The 25,758-nt window shown below is 37.9% G+C and overlaps 1 protein-coding gene across 3 annotated transcripts in view; it reads right to left on the bottom strand.

Annotated features, from left to right (window-relative positions):
* The window catches only part of fxyd5 (FXYD domain containing ion transport regulator 5), a 51,584-nt gene that overhangs the window by 13,945 nt on the left and 11,881 nt on the right, over window positions 1-25,758 (bottom strand). For all 3 annotated transcript variants that reach the window (XM_067450294.1, XM_067450291.1, XM_067450293.1), the window contains 3 exons: window positions 21,992-22,034; window positions 11,584-11,807; window positions 5,607-5,652 (listed from right to left, as the gene is read on the bottom strand). In XM_067450294.1, the coding sequence (XP_067306395.1) occupies window positions 5,607-5,652; window positions 11,584-11,595 (58 nt within the window). In that variant the 5' untranslated portion in view covers window positions 11,596-11,807; window positions 21,992-22,034. The remainder of the gene's footprint in view (window positions 1-5,606; window positions 5,653-11,583; window positions 11,808-21,991; window positions 22,035-25,758) is intronic.

The raw sequence follows: 25,758 nt of genomic DNA, 5'->3' as shown, positions 1-25,758 counted from the left end.
GACGCGCACAATATATACGTGCAAACTCAATTTTGAATCGACTTCTGACAGACGAGCTGCGCGATGAGTGTATCCTCTAACACAGGGTGAAATCATTATATGTACATTGACGATTTGAGGGAAATATAATATACATTTAATATAAAACATTGAAATGGCGCTCTGTGGAGCGGCAGGATTTTAAACAACTTCCTGACTCGCCGCAGACAGGCACCAAATGCCGCCGCCGGTGTGCGTACACTCATTGAAAACGTGTTTGAATTTTAATTTCACTGCCACGCCACGTGTTTAAAATATTGAGCACCCCCATATTGCCAAAATGGTATGATCCTCTTTTCATAACACCCGCGAAGATTCGACTGTGAGATTGGTGGTCGAATCTGGCTCTGCATATCGATGCATCGAATCTTCGACTATTTAAGGTCACCCCTAAACAACACGGAGCAATGAACTGATTGAATGTCTTGGTTAGGACTGTAACCTTAGTTCCCTGAATAGGGAACGATGCACTGCGTCACACCTTGCTGTTTGAACACCTCGCCTTGATTGCGTCGTGAAGCACATATGTCATCAGTCCAATAGAGAGGCTGAACGTCATACTATCATATAGACTATATGTCATAGAACTGGAAACTATAAATCATCCTGGCAACCACACGCCTCCAGCTTCTGGACTATGACTGAAGCAAGATGCTAACGGGCATGCGGGAGTATGGCAGGCAGGCTTGTGCTAAATTCAGAATTTTAGAATTGGCCTCTATTCAATTCATGAATTGGAATTTGAATTGAACTGACTCCATTAGAGTAAATGGAAATGACCTGTTTATATTTTACTTTCAGTTATGTTATTGAATTTATAGTCTGTTTGATGCTGGCATAAGTAAACAAACTTGTTATTACACTAGCATTAGCAAAGTTATTGCCCATTGATCAAAGCAACATTCTTCATAATATTAATACTAATAATACTTGCAGATATTCACATCACAACCTAACCATAAGCTCTACTCTTCTGCAAAATGGTAACGGTCAAAACTTCAACATAAAATAAATTCTTTCAAATGTCAAACATAAATGAACACTATACATTAACAGATGTTTCCCTTCACTGAAAAACACATTAAAGGTGCCCTTGAATGAAAAATTGAATTAAACTTGCCATAGTTAAATAACAAGAGTTCAGTACATGGACATCACATACAGTGAGTCTCAAACACCATTGCCTCCTCCTTCATGTGTAAATCTTGTTTGTGGAAAACACCATGGAAAAACAGGCTATTTTCAACATAACGGCAACTGTGACGCAATCTCCGGGATCCTTAATATGTACGCCCCCAACATTTGCATGTCAGCCAATGTTCATTTTCAGGCGGAACTGTGCAGTGCGCAGACGTGGGGAGTTCAGCAGATAAACAAGCGTCACGCAACGATAGCGAAAACAGCAGATCATCACAGATGTCATATTCCAGGCTGTGCAGGACTTTTCATAGCCTTCCACCCGGATAAACAATGTCAACAGTCATGGTTGATGTTTATTTACAATCGGCTACCGCAACAATTTAAATCAAAGTTGTTTGTTTGCTCGTCCCATTTCACCACAGAGAGTTTTTCTAACCTGGACAATATAGCAGGATTCACTCAGCGTCTGATACTGAAGAAAGGGCCGATTTCAACCATATTACTACAAGCAGTAAGTAGTGATTTTATCCACTTATTGACTGTCGAACCCATTTCGGATTAAATTGAAAGTTTCTTAGTAAGATAATATTACGATAATATCCCCTGTGTTGTCTAGATCTAACGCAATATGCTAGTACAGTTACAATTGGAAACTTTAAGTAGTACACATAACAGTGAGTGAATGGTCTAGCTTCACCCCTTTGACCGATGAGAGGATCAACCCTATGCGAGGCTCTGATAGACGTGCGTGATTGAGACTGAGCGTCACCTGCGAGCCACACCAGACTCGAGTCCTCTCATGAGGGAGCTCGGAGGCATATAAGGACAAGCGACACCAGTGAAGGACAAGAGATGGGAACCAGAAAACATTCAAAAGACTTTAATCAAACAAAATAAACAAACTGAAAGTAAAAGCGACAGCCCCTCACGGACGACTGCCATGCACACATAACAAAACATAAACAAAATCACAAAGTAAAATCCAGGTCTGGTCCTGTCCCGTCCTTCACTGGTGTCGCTCGTCTTTTTATGCCTCCAAGCTCCCTCATGAGAGGACTTGTGGCTCGCAGGGGACGCTCAATCTCAACCACCCACCGGTCTCCTCTTGGCCCTCCCACGGCTCTCGCTTGTCCACCTCGCCACAATTATATTATATTATATTATATTATATTATATTATATTATATTATATTATATTATATTTATAATATACTTTAAACTGCCAAATTAGGAAGTAATAATAATAATAATAAATATACTCTCACCTAAAGGATTATTAGGAACACAATACTAATACTGTGTTTGACCCCCTTTTGCCTTCAGAACTGCCTTAATTCTTCATGGCATTGATTCAACAAGGTGCTGAAAGCATTCTTTAGAAATGTTGGCCCATATTGATAGGATAGCATCTTGCAGTTGATGGAGATTTATGGGATGCACATCCAGGGCACGAAGCTCCCGTTCCACCACATCCCAAAGATGCTCTATTGGGTTGAGATCTGGTGACTGTGGGGGCCATTTTAGTACAGTGAACTCATTGTCATGTTCAAGAAACCAATTTGAAATGATTCGAGCTTTGTGACATGGTGCATTATCCTGCTGGAAGTAGCCATCAGAGGATGGGTACATGGTGGTCATAAAGGACATGGTCAGAAACAATGCTCAGGTAGGCCGTGGCATTTAAATGATGCCCAATTTGCACTAAGGGGCTAAATTCTGACTCTATCTTCTGAATGTCTCAACAGAAATTGAGATTCATCAGACCAGGCAACATTTTTCCAGTTTTCAACTGTCCAATTTTGGTGGGCTTGTGCAAATTGTAGCCTCTTTTTCCTATTTGTAGTGGAGATGAGTGGTATCCGGTGGGCTCTTCTGCTGTTGTAGCCCATCCGCCTCAAGGTTGTGAGTGTTGTGGCTTCACAATTGCTTTGCTGCATACCTCGGTTGTAACGATTGGTTATTTCAGTCAAAGTTGCTCTTCTATCAGCTTGAATCAGTTGGCCCTTTCTCTTCTGACCTCTAGCATCAACAAGGCATTTTCACCCACAGGACTGCCGCATGCTGAATGTTTTTCCCTTTTCACACCATTCTTTGTAAACCCTAGAAATGGTTGTGCGTGAAAATCCCAGTAACTGAGCAGATTGTGAAATACTTAGACCGACCCGTCTGGCACCAACAACCATCCCGTGCTCAAAATTGCTTAAATCACCTTACTTTCACATTCTGACATTCAGTTTGGAGTTCAGGAGATTGTCTTGACCAGGACCACACCCCTAAATGCATTGAAGCAACTGCCATGTGATTGGTTGATTAGATAACTGCATTAATGAGAAATTAAACAGGTGTTCATAATAATCCTTAAGGTGAGTGTATATATATGAGGGTGCTGTCAAAATTTGCACGTTAACACATACAATTAATTTGTTCAGTTAACACAATTAACACAGTATCCATTTTTATATCATATTTTAGCTAGCATTAAAAATAGGCAATAAAGAATTAAAGCAAGCACAAGTAAGAGTCGTACTTTCATACACAACACAAGGGCAAACAATTATACATTGTTGCATTTTTCAGCTTTTTTGGTTCCTTTTCACACCAAACTGATTGCTTTGGTCCGAACCAGTTGAAACAAACCAAAACGCAGGCATGTGACAACATCCACATCACTCATTGGCCATAGCGTATTTCCTAAACTGCTTTTCAATTGGTCAGAATTTACGTGTCGGGAAAATTCCAACAGAAGAGGCAAAGCCAGCAAACTATAATAATACTATGAAGAGACGACTGTGCGGGCTGGTTTTATCCCTGGCCATAATCTACTACATTGTGTGTATTTACCACAGTATGCAAACAATACTTTTCTATAATGAAGCGCGGATGCAACGTGAAAACAACGTTCTAATGCAGACGGCGAGCGCTCATCGCTCGTCACTTCAAGAGGAGGCGTGCATTAATTATTAACTTTTGACATGCTCATCTTCCGAAAATATTGCCAATGATCTACCAGGTAATAATGTAATGCACACAATGTCAGCGCAGCTAACTACGGCATGGTAAAGTCCAAAAATGATCAGTACTTTTGCAGTTGGTTCTGTTCGAGGTCGGATCACGTTCTCACCAAAAACGAACCGCTCCAGGGTTCGTTTGAAAGCGTACCGAGATCAGCTCTTCAAGGAGGTCTCGGTACGCTTGTTTGGTCCGCTTTTGGTGCGCACCCGAGTGCGATTGCTGCTTTCACACCTGACCAAACGAACCGCACCAAAAAGGGAAACAAACTCTAGTACGATTCAACCGAACTAAATGAGGCAGGTGTGAAAGCACCCTAGTATTAGTATCAGTGATACTGGCCTTCATTCAAAAAAAAAGGGCATTACAACAAATATTAAAAATAAACTGTCTTTAAGATATTTCTACATTAATTTGGAGAGTACATATATATATATATATATATATATATATATATATATATATATATATATACAAAATCGCTTGATTATATCAATTAATATCAAATAATCAATCGACTTTTAATCTTATTAATTGAACAATGTGGCGATCAATCTAGTTAATAACAAATTAATCACAAATCAAATTGGCCTGAGAAATTCCCCCCAAAATAAGAACAATCAAATAGACGTTACAAAAAAATATCATTAGAATTTTTTTTTTATATTTGATTCAACATAGAATTTATTACACAGATAAAATCTCATTCAGGCTGAAGATGAATATCGCAGATTTTTACAAGACGCTCTGACAAATTTTTATAGAGCATAACCAACACTCTCTTTCTGACACCATTATGACTTATGTGTGTTTGAAGAACACATTCAGCACAATGATCGTGGCTGGCTTCAGAGTTCACTATTACACATGCTGCAGATGAATGCAAATGTATTCTGAGTCTGGCATAATAACAGTGTGGTGATGTAGAGTGCAGTGGTTTGTAATGAAGGCAGGCCTCTCAGACCCTGCCACAGAACAAGGACTAATTGTGGTCTAGCAGAGATAAGTCGCAGCATTTTTGTATGCATTTTCCGGCTACGCACAGTTTTTCCAATGAATCCCTTCACAAGATGAATGGCCACATGAGACTGAGCAATTCTACTGGCAAACACTGTGATTATTGCAGAAAGACTATAATCAATCTTTTATCGGATGTATTCATCTAAAAAGTCCTACATATTAGACCCGCTGGTCATTTGTGTTTTTTTGGTAATGTAGGATTTTATTAAAAATAGGCGTTTATCAGATTATGTTGACGAATGTTTATAGTGTATAGCCTACGTGTAACGTAATAAAAGATGTGTTTGAGAGAGAGAGAGAGAGAGAGAGAGAGAGAGAGAGAGAGAGAGAGAGAGAGAGAGAGAGAGAGAGAGGTGTAAAAGAGAAAAAGAGAGAGGATTTAGAATAGTGATAACTTACTTCTGAAGACGAGCAATAGAAAAAAGGACACTGCTCGCAACACGATCTGAAAGAGAGAAAACACAGATAATCACAAACAGGTTATACTTTATAAAAATATATATATAAAAATTAGGTGAGATTTATTAAGACTTTCTCAAAAAGTTCAGCTGTTATTTAAGCATTTTGTTCTCTATCCTATTGCACATGTAAAGCAATGTGAAATGCCCATTGCAAACCATTTTACTTCCATAATATGGCTTTTTTTAAATGAGAAACATGTTTGATCACAAACAGCCATAAACAACAAAGTAATGGAAAAAAAAAAATTCTTCTTTTATCAGGAATAATCTCTCTCTAATTCCCTCACATAACAAATAGAAAAGACAATAAACACTAAACAGAGACAAGTGAAACAATTTGGTGGAGTGAAAGACATGTTGAGCCAATTGGAAATAATTTTAAGTTTATTATTATTTATTGATTTTATGTTAAACTATATAATTTCAGAGACATCTTAACTATGCCCTATGCCAGGGGTTGGCAGTTCCAGTCCTGGAGGGCCAGTTTTGCTCAAAACCCTAATCAAACACACTTGAACCAGCTATGAAAGCCACTAAATAAAACGGTAAGTAATAAAACGGTAAAAAGAGTAATTGCGACTTTTGCAAGTTGTAAAGGCACAATTCTTACTTTTTTCTCACTATTGCGAGTTATAAAGTCACAATTTTGAGATATAAACTCGCAATTGTGTGATATAAAGTCAGAATTCTGACTGAGCAATAAAGTAAAAATTGTTTTTATATCACACAATTGCAACTCAGAATTCTGACTTCATATCATGGAATTTCGAGTTTATATCTCAGAATTCTGACTTTACAACTCGCAAATGTGAGGGAAAAAAGTCAGAATTCTAAAATAAAAAGTTGCAAATACTCTTTATTTTTTTTATTTAGTGCCGGAAACGAGCTTCCATAGCCAGCTAATCAATGTCTTCAGCCCTACTAAGGCAACAGGCATGTGAGTTTGATCAGGTTGGAGCTAAACTCTGCAGGGCAGTGTCCTTCCAGCACTGGAATTGCCCACCCCTGCCCCACTTTTGAGGATGCACTTTATTTTTATTTTTATTTTCTCGAGGTTGACAAATGTCAATCCATATTATTTATGTATTTGAATAACATGTGAACTAAAATCTATATTCCTTACTCATCCTCATGAAGTAAAGGTTGAATAACTTTGTTATGCATGAAAAATCATAATTCGGTCTGTTAAAAAGCATTGTGGTGCCTTACACACACACACACGCACGCACGCACGCACGCACGCACGCACGCACGCACGCACCCACCCACGCACGCACGCACGCACACACACACACACACACACACACACATACATGTGAAGATTCAGGACTGATGTTTGCCATTATAGTTAGGCCCGAGCTAACATATCAGTATATCTTCTCCTGGGTAAACAACCTGCAGATTATATGAAAATTATAATATAGAAATATGAATTTATTGGTTCTCTGTATCTGTATCGGCCATGAGAAGGACTTAATTATTGGTTATTGATATTTGTTAAAAATGTCAGTATATTAGACTGATTTCTGACGGATCATGTGACACTGAAGTAATGGCTGGAGTAATGAATTACAGTGCCTTGCGAAAATATCCGGACCCCTTGAACTTTGCGACCTTTTGCCACATTTCAGGCTTCAAACATAATGATATGAAACTTTAATTTTTTGTGAAGAATCAACAACAAGTGGGACACAATCATGAAGTGGAACGGAATTTATTGGATATTTCAAACTTTTTTAACAAATCAAAAACTGAAAAATTGGCCGTGCAAAATTATTCGCCCCCCTTAAGTTAATACTTTGTAGTGCTACCTTTTGCTGCGATTACAGCTGTAAATCGTTTGGGGTATGTCTCTATCAGTTTTGCACATGAAATTTTTGCCCATTCCTCCTTGCAGAACAGCTGGAGCTCAGTGAGGTTGGATGGAGAGCGTTTGTGAACAGCAGTTTCCAGTTCTTTCCACAGATTCTCGATTTGATTCAGGTCTGGACTTTGACTTGGCCATTCTAACACCTGGATATGTTTATTTTTGAACCATTCCATTGTAGATTTTGCTTTATGTTTTGGATCATTGTCTTGTTGGAAGACAAATCTCTGTCCCAGTCTCAGGTCTTTTGCAGACTCCATTAGGTTTTCTTCCAGAATGGTCCTGTATTTGGCTCCATCCATCTTCCAGTCAATTTGAACCCTCTTCCCTGTCCCTACTGAAGAAAAGCAGGCCCAAACCATGATGCTGCCAGCACCATGTTTGACAGTGGGGATGGTATGTTCAGGGTGATGAGCTGTGTTGCTTTTACGCCAAACAACGTTTTGCATTGTTGCCAAAAAGTTCAATTTTGGTTTCATCTGACCAGAGCACCTTCTTCCACATGTTTGGTGTGTCTCCCAGGTGGTTTGTGGCAAACTTTAAACGACACTTTTTTCATCTTGCCATTCTTCCAAAAAGGCCAGATTTGTACAGTATACGACTGATTGTTGTCCTATGGATAAAGTCTCCCACCTCAGCTGTAGATCTCTGCAGTTCATCCAGAGTGATCATGGGCCTCTTGGCTGCATCTCTGATCAGTCTTCTCCTTGTATGAGCTGAAAGTTTAGAGGGACGGCCTGGTCTTGGTAGATTTGCAGTGATCTGATACTCCTTTCATTTCAATATTATCGCTTGCAAAGTGCTCCTTGGGATGTTTAAAGCTTGGGAAATCTTTTTGTATCCAAATCCGGCTTTAAACTTCTCCATAACAGTATCTCGGACCTGCCTGGTGTGTTCCTTGTTCTTCATGATGCTCTCTGCGCTTTAAACAGACCTCTGAGACTATCACAGTGCAGGTGCATTTACACTGAGACTTGATTACACACAGGTGGATTCTATTTATCATCATTAGTCATTTAGGTCAACATTGGATCATTCAGAGATCCTCACTGAACTTCTGGAGAGAGTTTGCACTGAAAGTAAAGGGGCCGAATAATTTTGCACGCCCAATTTCTCAGTTGTTGATTTGTTAAAAAAGTTTGAAATAACCAATACATTTCGTTCCACTTCACGATTGTGTCCCACTTGTTGTTGATTCTTCACAAAAAATTACAGTTTCATATCTTTATGTTTGAAGACTGAAGTGTGGCAAAAGGTCGCAAAGTTCAAGGGGGCCGAAAATTTTCGCAAGGCACTGTAAATCACAGGAATTAATGACATATTCAAATAGAAAACTATTTTAAATTGTAATGATATTTCACTATTTTTCTGAATTTACTGTATTTCGATCAAAATCTGCTCATTGAAGCTGTATTAGAAAGTACGATTTTGAACGGTATATGTAGGGTCATTTTAGATTTAATTTTGAATATTGAGCAACCGTGTGCGTTTCATGAAGCTTTACGCTTCTCATGTTGCCGTAAACATTCTGCCCATGTAATGAGAGCATTTGATATGAAAGGTCTTGACATTTTCCAACGTTACCATTAGCCAATCAGTTCTGAGATGTGGTTGTTTTTAGAAATGTGTGCCTTTTGATCCATTAAAGTCAAACAATAGAAGGCTGCCAGTGTTTCTGATGGGAGGGGTTACTTAGCAACAGTGACATGAGCAAGCTCTTAAAACAAACACTGGATTATGACACATCAGACGACAGGCCAGAATTACAGTCACCAAACTCTCCATTAGTATACGCAAACAACTGCAGGACAAAAAAAAAAAAAAAAAAAAAAAATACAGAAATCCTGTAGGTGTGGAGAACAGGCTAGACTTGGCCAAAACTCACGGCTTTTAATATAATGTAATACATGTAAAGATCCATTACAAGGATGCACATGAGAAACTGTTAGATTATTATATCATGCAATTGTTAAAATAAGCCATGAATTATTATTATTATTAACTATTATTTTTATTTTATTTTTAAATCCTAAAATGGTATAGTATTGTTCAAATTTTGGGGTTGATATATGTTTTAAAGTCTGCTCACCCCCAAGGCTGATGAGCATAAGACTGAATAATTGTTTTCTTTTCTTTTTTTTCAAAAAAATTAAGTTAAAACTGTAATATTGTGAAATATTATTTCAATTAAAAAGGTTTCTATTTTAACATTTTAAAATGTAATTTATTCCTTTGATGTGCTCTTCAAATTCCTGTTAGTTTTCAGCATCATTACTCCAGTCTTCCGTGTCACACGATCCTTCAGAAATATCTATTTATATATAATATGATGGTTTGATGCTCAAGAAACATTTATGATTATTATAATAAATGTTGAAAATATTTTTATGATACTTTTTTCAGGATTCTTTGATAATCGAAAGTTCAAAAGAACAACATTATGTGAATTTTTTTTTTTTTGGGGGGGGGGGGGGGGGGGGGGGTTAAAGTCTTTAGTTTTCACTTTTGTATGCATTGAAATTGAAAAAAAAAAGAAAAGAAAAGAAAAAGAAAAGAAACTTTTGAATGGTAGTTTAGCTGTGGTCGAAACTATGTTACTTCGGGGTAAGTTGTGCCAGTGCCGAAACGTATAGTGATACTGAGCTGTGGATTCAAATGCAGGAAATGTGGTTACATTAATCTTGCTGACAAAGTGGGTCAATTGTTCTAATAATCTGAGGAAGAAATGTTATAAAACGTTATAAAAGCATTATAAAAGCATTAGAAAAGCGGTAACTTTACTAGATACACTCTCACTCTTATATCATTAAAATCCACAGACAATCAGTGACAACCAAAACTGATTTGTTTTATTTTTTGAAGCGTAAAAATGTCATTAGCAATCATTTAAATACTAGTTATCACTATATAAGTTATCTTGTTTGAATAGTTTCATGCTGTCTGGTCTGATTTGGTAATATTACAACAAATTGTGCAATGATCTGCATGATAGGAACAGCTTCCCCTAAGCCGGCAGAAATGCGGCCTATACACGTTCTGCTGAAATTGACTCATGGAGAACACAACCCAGCATGAAGCCTTAGAATCCTTATAGTCTAATTGTATCAGACTCAGTAAAGGTATACATTTAATTAACAGAAATAATGACTGTTGACATGTTAAAGATGATTAAAGATTAACTTACTTTATTTACTTCCTGTAAAGTGTGAACCGCTGCCATGTTATCACTAAACATTTAATTAAAATTATTGTAGTTGAGTAGTATTGAGTTGAAGGTTTAGATCAAGCCAGTCATTCCAATAACAGCAGTTAATGAAGAGATGGCCGAGTCATGAAAGCGTGGTATGAACATAATTCAACGTCTCAACAGATCTTTCCATTAATGTCTGCAGATGGGCAACAGCTTTAACATTCTGGCGTTAACTATTAAAACAATGCAATCTTGAACACAACTGTATAAGCTGACTCTATAAATTCATGATAAATCTAACAATACCATACTTATAATACTTTACATATACTAAAATATGCCTTATTCTAATCATGCTAAATATAATTGTATTTCTTCTGATTTGGGGGTGAAATATTACCCCTGACATTTGTACATGAAATACACAGAGCAGACTTTCCTGACCTTTTAAGACTATTCCAAACATTCATAATATACTACACATTTACTTGTTCCTGTTCCATAAATTCCAATATTTTATTCCGTGGCCTCCAAGACCTTTTTCATTAGAAGTAGCCACTTTGATATATGCGAGGGCGAGCCTGTATTGAACTGTGGCTGTGTAACTGCAGGTGAGTGAGTGTGTTTACCTGTTTCTAAAGACAGATCGTCCTCTGGGTCTTACATGATCGATGGATCAGATAAACGCAAAGGCTGGTCCACGGTGACCTCACATGCTTGGAGCACGTGTGCCTTCACCAAAGTATTCAGTTGTCCTCTGTATCTCTACTTCTCTCCCTTTCCGTAATGCTTACCATGTGAAATACTCAACAAAGCTCAAAATCTCTTAAAATAAGTCGCCCTTTTTATTTCACTTACCTTGATGCTCATTTTGATCTTGCTTATCACAAATCCGATCAGAGTTGAACAGAGCGCAGCATCTGCCGGTTCCTCGTAACAGAGAGAAAATGGAAGTTGGGCAGATGATTGACCACGCCCTTGCTGAACTTCCTCTCACGCTCAGTCGTTCTCACTGGTGCTTAGGCCCCTCATTCCATCCACATCTGCCAGTCCTCTTTTATGCCCGTCTCATCGGCTATTGTCTGCAATTCAAACTGTGTTAATGCCAGCCTCTCTCACATTGTGTGTCAGCACTGTAACCCATTGCCTAAGCAGCTCTTTGTGTCTGTCCATTCAAAATGAAGTCTGTATATATATATATATATATTTGCAATAGACAAATGAGAATTATTTTATATTTTAATGTATATATTTTTGTTACATCAATGAAAAACCAACAACATACTTGCTAAATCTTGGTATCCTTGTTGTTTTGGTCACAGTTTAAACATATTATTTATGTACATATTTTTATTTTATGTATTACTGAGTCTTATCTTTATATCTTATGGTTGTGGGTGGATCTAAATACACTAAATTGCCAAAAGTTTTGGGACGCCTGCCTTTACATGCACATGAGCTTTAATAATCCGTAGGGTTTAATATGGAGTTGGCCCGCCCTTTGCAGCTATAACAGCTTCAACTCTTCTGGGAAGGCTTCCCACAATGTTCAGGAGTATGTTTATTGGAATTTTTGACCATTCTTCTAGAAGTGTATTTGTGAGGTCAGACACTGATGTTGGATGAGAAGACCTGGCTCGCAGTCTCTTCCCAAAGGTGTTCTATTACGTTGAGGTCACGCCAGTCAATGTCCTGCACAGTCCAGTGGAACAGGAAGGAGCCATCCCCAAACTGTTCCCACAAAGTTGGGAGCATGAAATTGACCAAACATTTATTGGTATGCTGAAGCTAAGGGGTCAAGACACAAACACAAAAAAACACCATAACCCCCCTTCACCAAACTTTACACTCGGGAAAATGAAGTCAGGCAAGTACTGTTCTCCTTGTCCTCCTGGCCAACGCTAAACCCAGACTCGTCCATCGGATTGCCAAACATGTGTGATTCGTCACTTGAGAGAACACGTCTCCACTTTTGAGGGGACTTTATGGTACTAAATTACATTTATGCAGTAGTTATAATCCATTTATTCACTTTTTGAGCAGATACCTAAAAATTAACATTTTCAACTTAATCAGTCATAAATCTTAAGTTTGGTCTCTTTTTAAAGACAACACAGGTCCAAATGTAAGGGTTAATATCTCAGAAAAGAAGCCTTCAGTAAGATTTTGTTTGAACGCAGTACCAGACCAATGCTTCCAGTTTCAATTATCCCATTTATTTCCTTTGCAGGCATGTTTGGCCATTTAATCATGCTTATTATTTGTGTGTGCGTTTCAAATACCAAGTGCCGGAACTTGTATCAAGTTTTGTATCATTCCGATGAAGTAAAACATTACAACAATTATATATATATAAAAAAAAAAAAAGTAAAATTGTGCATGTTTATTGTATATTGAACACATTATTGTGATGCTTTACAAGAAAATACTATTTCAGTCTTTTTACTTTAATAATTGTATGTATAATTCACTGTTACATCCTGATTTCTTTTGAATATGTATACTGAAAACTTTGCATGCTTTGGTATCTTCATAAACAATGTTTGTGAAGCAGCAGCCTTAAACAAAAGTCTAATTTGCTCTGCATTCAATCACTTTACTTTATAGAAGAAACAGTTCAGATATTATATATTTTATTTGTGAATTTTCTCTTTTAGTTTGCACTATTCTCCTTTAATGTTGAAAATACTTGAGAGTGACATACATCAGTGTGCAGAGTTCTCTGAAATTAAGAGGAAGGAAACTTGTAAACCACAACCAAATGTTGTAACGGAATAGAACACTGTGTTCCAGAGGTTGTCATGACAGCAAGGTCTCCTATGCCCAAAATTTGTTTAGATTACAATGACAAAACTACTGAAACTTTTGTTTCACTTTAGATGCTTTTAGCCTCCTCATAAGGGCTGTAATGAACATCACATGATCCCTGGAAACCCTCCTCCTACACAACATTTCTTGAGAAAGAACTTAAATTGCCCAATTCTCAAATGATCAACATCCTCATCTGTCCCTCTGATTAAATAGTACAGGGTTAAGCACGGTTGACTGAATCCACCAGGTATAAATAGACCACTGCTATTGTATGTCCTCCATACTTAAACACCTACACATCACACTGTAAACTGTCTGTTCTGCAACAATAAACAATTGAAGATTTAAAGAATTCAGAACGCCTCGTCCCCGTCATGTTCTGAACACTAACCCCCACAATCCCAGGATTCCTTCCCTTCCACAGAATGCTGCTTATTGTCACAATGTGTGTCCCTTTGTCTTGTCAATTTGAAAATACAACTTTTTTCAATATAAAAAAAAACAAACAACAACAACAATAAAATAAAATGGATTCTCTGAAGAAAAGAGTGTTGCTTACTTGAGCAAAAGTCATGGTTATGATGCTAGGCTGTTCTAGGTAGTTTCCAAGGATTTGCTAGGGTTCTCTGGGAGGTTACATTTACATTTACATTTAATCTTTTAGCAGACGCTTTTATCCAAAGCGACTTACAAAAAAGGGGAGAGCAATAGAAGCAATGAAACAAACAAGGCCAACAACCTGTAAGAGCTGTAAAAAAGTCTCAATTAATTAGCCCAGTACACATTTTTTTTTTTTTTTTATAGCCATCTACAATAGCCACCTACAACAAAAACTCACGTACGCAAAATACAGAACACTGGATTTTGATAGCCATGATATCGCCATGATAGGTTGCGCGGGGGTTACTTACTGATCATTATACTGGTAATATCTGTTTCCTAGATATAGAACAGGTTCAAGGGAAAGTTTACCCAAACTTTTTTAATTATGTCATCATTTTCTCACCTTCCAAGTTGAAAAGTAGTCAAACACTACACCACCGGGAAACAATATCATTGAAATCAATTTCAGATTTTTCTTCCTCCAACTGATGAACTGATAAAAAATACAGGGAGTGCAGAATTATTAGGCAAGTTGTATTTTTGAGGATTAATTTTATTATTGAACAACAACCATGTTCTCAATCAACACAAAAAACTCATTAATATCAAAGCTGAATATTTTTGGAAGTTTTAGTTTTTAGTTTTAGCTATTTTAGGGGGATATCTGTGTGTGCAGGTGACTATTACTCTGCATAATTATTAGGCAACTTAACAAAAAACAAATTTATACCCATTTCAATTATTTATTTTTACCAGTGAAACCAATATAACATCTCAACATTCACAAATATACATTTCTGACATTCAAAAACCAAACAAAAACAAATCAGTGACCAATATAGCCACCTTTCTTTGCAAGGACACTCAAAAGCCTGCCATCCATGGATTCTGTCAGTGTTTTGATCTGTTCACCATCAACATTGCGTGCAGCAGCAACCACAGCCTCCCAGACACTGTTCAGAGAGGTGTACTGTTTTCCCTCCTTGTAAATCGCACATTTGATGATGGACCACAGGTTCTCAATGGGGTTCAGATCAGGTGAACAAGGAGGCCATATCATTAGATTTTCTTCTTTTATACCCTTTCTTGCCAGCCACGCTGTGGAGTACTTGGACGCGTGTGATGGAGCATTGTCCTGCATGAAAATCATGTTTTTCTTGAAGGATGCAGACTTCTTCCTGTACCACTGCTTGAAGAAGGTGTCTTCCAGAAACTGGCAGTAGGACTGGGAGTTGAGCTTGACTCCATCCTCAACCCGAAAAGGCCCCACAAGCTCATCTTTGATGATACCAGCCCAAACCAGTACTCCACCTTGCTGGCGTCTGAGTCGGACTGGAGCTCTCTGCCCTTTACCAATCCAGCCACGGGCCCATCCATCTGGCCCATCAAAACTCACTCTCATTTCATCAGTCCATAAAACCTTAGAAAAATCAGTCTTGAGATATTTCTTGGCCCAGTCTTGACGTTTCAGCTTGTGTGTCTTGTTCAGTGGTGGTTGACTTTCTGCCTTTCTTACCTTGGCCATGTCTCTGAGTATTGCACACCTTGTGCTTTTGGGCACTCCAGTGATGTTGCAGCTCTGAAATATGGCCAAACTGGTGGCAAGTGGCATCTTGGCAGCTGCACGCTTGACTTTTCTCAGTTCACGGGCAGTTATTTTGCGTCTTGGTTTTTCCACACGCTTCTTGCGACCCTGTTGACTATTTTGAATGCAACGCTTGATTGTTCGATGATCACGCTTCAGAAGCTTGGCTATTTTAAGACTGCTGCATCCCTCTGCAATATATCTCACTATTTTTGACTTTTCTGAGCCTGTCAAGTCCTTCTTTTGACCCATTTTGCCAAAGGAAAGGAAGTTGCCTAATAATTATGCACACCAGATATAGGGTGTTGATGTCATTAGACCACACCCCTTCTCATTACAGAGATGCACATCACCTAATATGCTTAATTGGTAGTAGGCTTTCCAGCCTATACAGCTTGGAGTAAGACAACATGCATAACGAGGATGATGTGGTCAAAATACTCATTTGCCTAATAATTCTGCACTCCCTGTACACTGGTTAAACACTCAGTCAATCTTATGTCAGTCTTGAGAACCTATAGAGAAGTACTGCATCCTTCATATCTCCAAAAGTCTTTAGTTTGATTAAATTTATAAAAGAAAGATCGGCTGTACCGAAAAAAAAAGAAAAAGAAACGTGCAGATGGAGGCGTATCGTGTGGGCGGAGCTAAAGAATGACGCGTGCTAGCACAAAGCAGTGACATCCTCAAGCGTGGAAAAGAAATCGCTAACCTAAATAAACCATGGCTATCAATCAGATTCAACTAATAGATATATGATCCAGAATAATATCCAGAGGCTGAAATAAATTTAACAGGAGAGTGTGTATAACGTTGTGTATAACGTCAGAATAGTGTATAACGTTACATAGAAAAACAATGGAGTAGCGCATTTGAATGTGCTTTGTGTGAACGTCCCCTATAGATTTTTTTTCTTGGGGTGGTTTTACAATGAACAAACAGACACCTATAGTGGTCAGCTAAACAAATGTATTTAAACACACGCCATACATCGCATGCTTCGCCCATACACGGCCCATACAAGGACATTCTGACCCGTTGACGCCAAGCGGACCCATACTCGAAAAAAAAAAAACTCTCTGAAACTTGTGAGAAACCGGAAGGAGTATTTTTGACACAGAAACACTCCATCAAACGTCCAACTTATTTTTTTGAAACTTTGTCCATGTTTAGGATGGGAATCCAAGTCTTTAACAGTGTAAAAAGCTCAGTATGATGAAACAGCTTTTCACCCCCCCCCCCCCCCCCCCCCAACATCCATTGGTTTCACAATCACTTTTATGAATGAAGGCCATATCACTGATACTAATACTGCTACTGTGTCTATGAAACAGGAAAAAAAAAAAATTTAATTATAGACATTCAACATTACAGTATAATTAAAAGCTATATCAATTTCAAAATGTAGAGTAAAACTTTAATTTAAGTGACCTTAAAACAATCTCAAATTCTCCAAATAAACCCATTATAATAAATGTCATATTTTCTTGTTGCCTTCCTGTCTAACAGGTAGGAAATATACAGAAATTGAATACAGTTATCAAACACCTTTCTTAACTGCATAAATTATAATATAGATTCATCCTTATTAAAGATACAATTTTCTCTTACCTTTGTTCATGGATTAACATTAATTACAGACATCACAGCAACTGGTTTATTAGGCTGCCATCACTTTAAAACCCACACTATATTAGCGGATATGCTGTCACACCCCACCCAATTCTTTACATTCATTTAAGATGTTATGTAACTCATTTAAGAAGGATCTTACAAGAATACAACAAAGCGGCCATTTTGGCATTATTATGTGTTATTGTTTGTTCAAGTGCAAAGGAGAACTCGTTTATGGTTTGCTGTTTGTACATAGAATACTGACGCATGTCTTTCTGTGTGTTGTGTGTGTGTGTGTCACATAGACCGGATATTCACAAACAGTGCGATTCTCTTTTGTCTTGTCGCGCTTGAATGGTTCAAAAGCATTTGCATAAATAAGAGTGTGATCATATAATGTAACACTAGCCAAAGGATGATAGAAAAAACAGATGCTGTGTAAATTGCGTTAAATATTTTACTGAAAAAAACAAAAACAAAACAATAAACTGAAAAAATGAATTGCATGCATTAAAGCTGCAATCGATTAGCCTAGAAATCTAGACGCACCCTAGCGGCAGCAAATTTAATCTGCCTGCGAGTGTCGTCTAGCAACTCTCAATACCCTTCTGAGCTGTATTCGCCTAACTCTTGCTGGGCCAATCACATCGTGTATAGAGTCGGTGGGCGGAGCCATAATGACAACGGCCGAGTTGCGTTTGCGTGCTTCTAGTAAACACAGAAACTGGCGAACGGCGGTCTTTCGAATCAGCTCTGACTACGACTCTGGAAGACTTGGAGTTAAGTTTTCTCTAAGAAAAGAACAAAGAACGGCACTGAAGTCTTTCTTAAAAAGGGAAGATGTGTTCAAAGTTTTGCCGACCGGATACGGCGAATGTTTAATCTATCAACAAGCTCTGTTTCACCTTCGTTGCTTTGGTTGGTTGTAGCGCTATCCTATCGCGTGCAGAAGGAGTTTGAAAGACAACCGTTTATCCCGCCCCTCGGATTGAGCCCTGTCAATGGTGAGTTTCCAGACCAAACATCTCGATGTGGGTCTGGCTTGTCAGGCTAGCAATCGATAACTTTTCCGTCCGCTAGAGAGCGCTTATTCAAAACAAAGGCGTATTTTGATGACTCCAGGTTTGAGCGGAGAATCTTTGGACATGTAGTTTTCACCTCACAGCCGTGGGAAAATTATCGGTATAGGGCTCAGGCAGAAATCAAGTTCATGGATGCGGTTATTAACGTTACTGTAGCATGAAGCAGAGCAAGACAGAGTGTTGTGAAGCTGAGCAAGGCCGCTGGAGCGATTGCTGTGCAACAGACAGCTCGCAAGCAGCGGGACTTTTATTATGACGGGACACAGTCGGCGACCATAGACTGTAAAAAAATGGACACGTAGTGTCCGTGACGTCACCTATAGAATTCCGATAAGCCGTTCTGAAGCTTAAAGTAGGGTCGAGCTGGGTGTTGCCATCTTGCGAGCGAGTCATCGCGTGTCACTCCCGGATAACAGAAAATGGGCAAAAAGGCAGGATGTGGGCGGAGCTTAGGTGACGCAATGACTATAGACGGTGAATAAATGACTATACACATGTAACTCAAAGTAACCACGCCCTTAATTATGCAGAACTATAAGGCTTTATATAACGTAAACGAATGAGTTTCCCCTCACCTAAAAATTCACCCCCTCACAGTTGTCATGAAGGTCACAATTAGCCTTATAGGCCAAAACCCCAATTTGTACCAGGCTGTAAACATGTTTTTTTTCTGCTGTAAAATTGGAAATTTTAACATGGGGCACAATGAGATTCTGCTCCATTCTGGAGCCTGTCCCGAGTGGCCAGTTTAGGAATTGCAGTTTACATTACTTCCGTATTGGCTTCAAGAGATTGCGGGAGGTTGCCGCTTGTCACCGATGACATTTCCACTTTTCCAGTCATAGTATGAGGACGCAGCTCTGTTTATTATATTAGATACATTTAAAGTGATAAGTTGTTACTCTGTGCGTTCGCTCAGCGGCTGCTGTGACACTTGTTCACACTGCTAAGAGTAAAGCGTTTCTGCAGGAAACCGAGGGTCACGCAGATGTGACGCCATTGACAGGCGACTGACTCAGGCGTCCCGGCTCCTTGGTTAAAATAGCAATTTTCTCACCATTTACGAATAGTTGGAAACATTTGGGATATTGTAAGAACTCAACTGAACAAAATATATAACACTGGCCTGGTGGATTTTGGATATTTTACTGCAAAAATACTACATAGTGCACCCTTAATGAGCTAATTTTGACAGCACTACTTTAAAGGTAACGTTCTTGGTATGAATGGGCCTTCAATTTTGTAATGTAAGTGATAATATATATATATATATATATATATATATATATATATATATATATATATATATATATATATATATATATATATATATATATATATATATATATATATATATATATATATAAAATTATTATTATTATTATTATTTTTTTTTTTTTTTTGAAAAATGCAGAAGATTAATTAATAATTAATTCATAAATACAACTAAAAATGAAATTAAATTAAAAAAAATTAAGTCACCATGAAGTCTAAATGGACAAATCTGAATACTGAATAGTGAATAATGCATGATACATTATTAATTGGAAATTAATCCAAGCACATCATTATTTTCATGTGTAATCAAAATAACATCCCTTTACTGCAGTGACATTTCTTCTCTGATGATGACGTGTTTGCTGTAAAGGCGGAGCAACCTTTCATTCATAGTAAACCACAACCATCCAATCAATTCCCAATGGGCATTTTTTTCTTGTTCGAGAATCTGCTTCACTCGGATATACATCACAATGAGATATATTTTTTTTAAATTACTTTTGTTTCATGCAGACTTTAATTATGGTAGGAATTTCAGGAAAACTTTTTTACAAAGGTTTTACAAGGACTCAATGGTCTTGTCAAGTCAGTCATTTTATTAATTGAAGTGGGACAGATCTAGTTTATTTTTCCCACTCTAGCACTGTCTAGAATAATGAAGCGAACCGAGTTACAACAAGGCCGTTTATGGAGCTCCACTTAGCTTTAAGTGCATGTCCAAGCAGTTGACAGAAAAAAGTAGCAATTAGGGACCAATGTAGCCATAATTTTTCACTGGTCATCACAGGATGGGACAGACCCATCATTATGAAATGTTAAAAAATAACTATATATAATACAACAGAAACCATGTATGCATGTAGATAATGCATATGAGTGTGTCGGTCCAGTAAATCTAAGTGCATTAATGTTGGACTGATTCAGTTCCAGAATTTGTGAACTCATTTTAAACTTCATAATCCTGTCATTAAATACTAGAGCCTCATGTCCTTTTTGTGAAAGAGTATTTCAGGCCAGATTTATGAGTTTAACTGGTGTGTGGTGAGCGTTCTGGCACAATATGGCTGCCGTCGCATCATCCGGGTGGATTTTGCACATTGGTGGTCGTTGAGGAGATTCCCCTTTTCTTTTAAAGTGCTTTGAGTGCCTAGAAAAGCGTTATATACATGTAATAAATTATTATTATTATTATGAAGCGGATCAATTGATTCATTCAAAAGAATAACTTTGAAAGAACATTTTAAATAAATAATGACTTAAAGGTGCTGTATGTAAGAATGACAAATTCAAAATATTGTTTGCCCCGCCCCCTCCTCAGACTCAATGCTCAAGCGGGTTTGAGGACACGCAACAGGAACGAGCGCAACTGACAACGGAATGTGTTGACAATTTTTCAGTCCGCCAAATTGAATTTCTGTGAATTGATGCAATTTAATTCACAGAAATTCAATTTGGCCAACTGAAAAATTTAGATGTGATCAGTCACTAGAAAAATTTCAATTGGAGACATTAATTATTTTTTACAGTTTTCGCTTCTGACCATAGAGATTTTTAAATGGATGCTGAGGCATTTAGGTTGGGTAGAATCTGCGATCTCTGACCCATTTTGTTTGCTGGCTTCTATTGCTGCAATATGCTTTGTTTTCCATCAACTGGCAACCTGTGGTGGAAAAATACTTTTGAGTAAATTGGCAACGTGCGGTATCACACAGAAAAAAAAAAAAAAAAGAGAGAGAGAAATTCTGACAAGGAATAACTGGCAGTAGCATTGTTTTTCAGAGAAATGATATGTGAACTCAGCATGTTTCCTAATTATCTGCAAACATATTGTGGTATTTTTATGCTTTAGTACAGTCAATACAGCACCTTTACAATTCAGTCTGTTCCTCAAACAAAGTTATCACAAGTCATGTTCACCGTTTTTATGATAATTTTATGAAGCTTTTTTTTGGAAAAGGTGTTTATGTACATGAATCACATTTTACCATTTGCATAAATAAATGACAAAATTTCCATTGTTTTCCTTTTTTTTCCCTTTTGCGGCTGCTTGAAATCTCCGACAGAAGTATCATCTGTGAGTTAATTTAATCAATAACTCATAGATGAGACTTTTTCTTATAAACATAATTAGAGGGGGGAAAAAAACACATTACAAATGTGTGCAATGCACAAATCACTCCGTTTTTGATGGGAGAAGTGGAAAAGAAAACAACTCTCCAGATGAGTCTTTGATTACACCAGTTTGGCTGAAACACACGTCTGGGTTATTATTGCATGTTTTCGAGGTAATTACCTGATTGAAATCTTCTTGTGCAGAAACATTTTTCTGAAGTGTTCTAAAAAAGATGTCAAAAAGAGAAAAGAAGAAGAAGATTGACGTTAAATGGGAAATAAAGCTGTCAGAGAGTTTAGTCTGCCATAGTCTGTCAATTTCAATCACTCTCATGTTCTTTAATGGCAGCCTGCTATTTTAATTACTGGGTCTTACATTGTCATTCCATTAAAAAAAAAGAATCATACCTTATATTGTGCAGCTTGTTAAGGAGAGGTGTGCCAGTACTTTTCAAAGCGATATAAGATTGACCTGGTATAAATTAACAATATTTTTGTGGATATAATATATATATATGAAGCCTGATAGCCTGTAATCCAAAAAGCTACATATGGAAATGCCACAGCAGACCTGCGCATTGTGTGCAAAGCCTCCTGGGTAATGTCAGAGAATAACCATATTTGCAGAACTTTATCATCTGTGATTACGGAATAAATTGTGTTTGCTCACAGTTTTGGCCAACTCCACAATGCTCTGATTGCTAATGTACTGCGTTTTGTGTCATTTCGAACGGTAAATGAGCAGAAACCGGGAACCAAAACATACTGCGGCCGCGGAGTAATGGGAGCTAGACTGCAAGCCAAATTCAATCAAAATTCTTATTACCTTAGTTCGTCTTGCTTTATTATTCATGTAATTTTAAAATCTGCAGTGTGAAAAGGCAATTTTGATAGAAAAGTTCAGCATGCAAATTCCATTATGAAATGCTGCCAGTTTGCGCTGAAGTGCTTGAGCGGACGGCAAACAGTAAAAAGTTGTTTCCCAGCAACCCGCTGCCAGAACGAGAGTGTTGTGTCCAGCAGAACCGAGCTGGACATGCGAATAAAACCCAATATTTGAGACTCAAAACAAATCTTTAAGGCAAGAATGAAGCAACATACATCGTAGCCCAGACAGACCAGTTTATATCATCCAAAAAGCGCCAAAGATACACTATAAATTAGCCGGATTCCCCTGCTTCTCTGTCCCTGATGAATAACCCAGTATTGTGATTAATGACTAGTCATCTTTTATATACACATATAAAAAATAGATTAATCTGTCCTCTGCGGAGAAAAGTAATTTGTCACTTTTCAAAGTTAGAGAAAAAAATGTGCAGAGTCAACCGTTCTGTGGGCCTTTAACAGCGGTGACATAATCTATGTGTGCACAGCTGCAGCTACAGTAAACCTACTGGATGTACTTTATTACAGCACTCTACCCACAATTACCTGCGACAGATTTGTGCATGAAAGCTGGTTGGCCACCGCTGACCACGCAGAGAGCTTAAATTACACAGTGCATCGAAATAAACTGTTTTATTGTGGGATGCCAATCCTGATTTGAGGTTATGCTTCAATAGAAATGAGGAAATGACTACATGCACATAAAAAATTGCAGGAAATATTAATTAATTACCTTTCCCTTTATATGGAAATGTATCAAAAACTAATTTCCTAGGGTCTCCCAATTCATTTTTAATATGATGAACACACATGTGACCCAGGACCACAAAACCAGTCAGAAGACATACAGTCATACAATTTTATTTTTAATTTTTTTTGGTAACACTTTATTTTGATAGTCCACTTTAGACATTCTACTAGTAACTTTGCAACTACATGTAAACTGACTGTCATTAGAGTATTTGTAGACTGTCTGAATTATATTTACAAAAAAAATATTTTGCTTGTAAAATATTGTAAAATACTGTTGCTTTTGCAACAGTAACTTGGCAACTACAGGTCAACTTATTCTACTAACCCGAACCCTAACACCTAACCATAACCTACTAGTCTACTGACAGTCTACTAATACTATAATGACAGTTAGTTGACATGTAGTTGCAAAGTTACTTATAGTTAGTAGAATGTTTAAAATGGACTATTGAAATAAAGGGTAACCTTTTAGATTGAGATTTATATTATGTATATCCTAATACGAAATAGCTGAATAAATGAGCTTTCCATTTATGTATGGTATGTTATCATAGGACAATATTTGGCCGCAATATACTGTAATATTTGAAAAATCTGGAATCTGAGGGTGCAAAAAAAATCGAAGCATTGAGAAAATCGCACAATTTACAAATCGGACACAATAGTGGAAGTAATAATACAGCACAGTGAAGGGGGTGACACTATAAAACATAAAGAATGGGATATAGACATATTTACTCGCACGCACGCACGCACGCGCACACACACACACACACACACATATATATGTGGAGGTTGCTAGGCAACGTGGGGGAGAGGACGCTGGCGTTGTCTGTTCGCCGCTTCTCCACCCACAACAAATCATGTTAATGTACTATTAGATTTACATTTTATTTTATTTTATTTCCTTATGTTTGTGACTAGTCTAACAGTCAGAGCTACAATTGGGACTGTTGCTGATTGCTGGCAGCCACTGAGAGGTCGTTGTTCGTCGTTTCGCCGTTTTCAACCGCTTCTCTAATGTTTACGTTTGAATTGCTGCGGTTGGTTTCTGGTTTGGAGGACATTTGATGTTTCTCTCGCCGCGGGTGCTCACTGGTGGTCTCCCTTGGGCTTAAGCTGCATGGTGGCTGAAGTTTACACCGGGCTAGCGTCATCCGGGCTCTCGTCGTCGGCGTCCGGCATGATGTTGGGATGTTCTGCTTCTCGGCTGCGCCGCTGTTCGGTCCTGCATTGCGACCGTGGAGCGACATCTGCGCCGGCCCCGGTGTGTCCACAGAAGTGCGCGGAGGAATGTTCTGCCTCCTGCATGGTGCTGCAGCGATCCCCATCGTTTGAATCATCATGAAGAAGACCCATCATCTGGTCTTCAGCTGTCGTGCCTCGGCGATGTCATCGGGACACTGCCGCTGGGAGAAATCTGAAACATGGAGTGGACCACAGTGTGCTGCGGAGCTAACAGAGACTTCCACCATCAGCTGTTTTCTGTCCACCATCAGCTCTGTTTCTGTTCACCATCAGCTCTGTTTCTGTTCTGTTTTCTGTGTTGGTTGATTGTTTGTAGTATTCTATATTTTTACTTGTTATTCATTTTTTGTTGTTATTTCCCCCCCCCCCCCCCCCCCCCCCCTTTGTTGCACTTTGAGATTCTTCGGAATGAAAAGTGCATTATAAATAAAATCTATTATTATTATATATATATATATATATATATATATATATATATATATATGTATATATATATATATATATATATATATATATATATATATATATATATATATATATATATATATATATATATATATATATATATATATATATACCACTGTGTAACACAGAGACAGGTTTTGAGAACATGAAAATCTACTCAGAAATCTATTTAGTAATTGAGTCATAATTCAGAAAAAGCTCACAGCAGTGAAGGGGTGACACTTTAAAACATCAAGACTGTGAAATAACCACACCCATTCATCGTGATATAAGAATATCCTGTACGTTTTCAGAGCTGAAACCTTCCTGGTTAGTCAAAGAAAAGCTTTTTTTGACACCAGGCCCAGCAAACGATCGATGTGAGAATGTGCCAGGATGTGAGTGTGTGTTGAAACACCGCCTCTGCAGAAGAAGATCAACGCCTACTTCATCACCGCCTGTTTAGCCCCACCCACCGATTCACGCATGTAACAGGCCTAGCGTTAAACCAGTTCGATGAGCATGCCATGCAGGATTATAAAATATTGTGCAGTGCTTGGGCTCCATAGAAATTAAACATGTAACTAACTGTGTTCTAATGCCTTCTAATCTGAAATG

Source organism: Pseudorasbora parva, chromosome 8 (assembly GCF_024679245.1).
Source record: "Pseudorasbora parva isolate DD20220531a chromosome 8, ASM2467924v1, whole genome shotgun sequence".
Taxonomy (NCBI): Eukaryota; Metazoa; Chordata; class Actinopteri; order Cypriniformes; family Gobionidae; genus Pseudorasbora; species Pseudorasbora parva.
The sequence above is the reverse complement of the archived record's forward strand: the minus strand, read 5'-3'. Positions and strand labels throughout refer to the sequence as shown.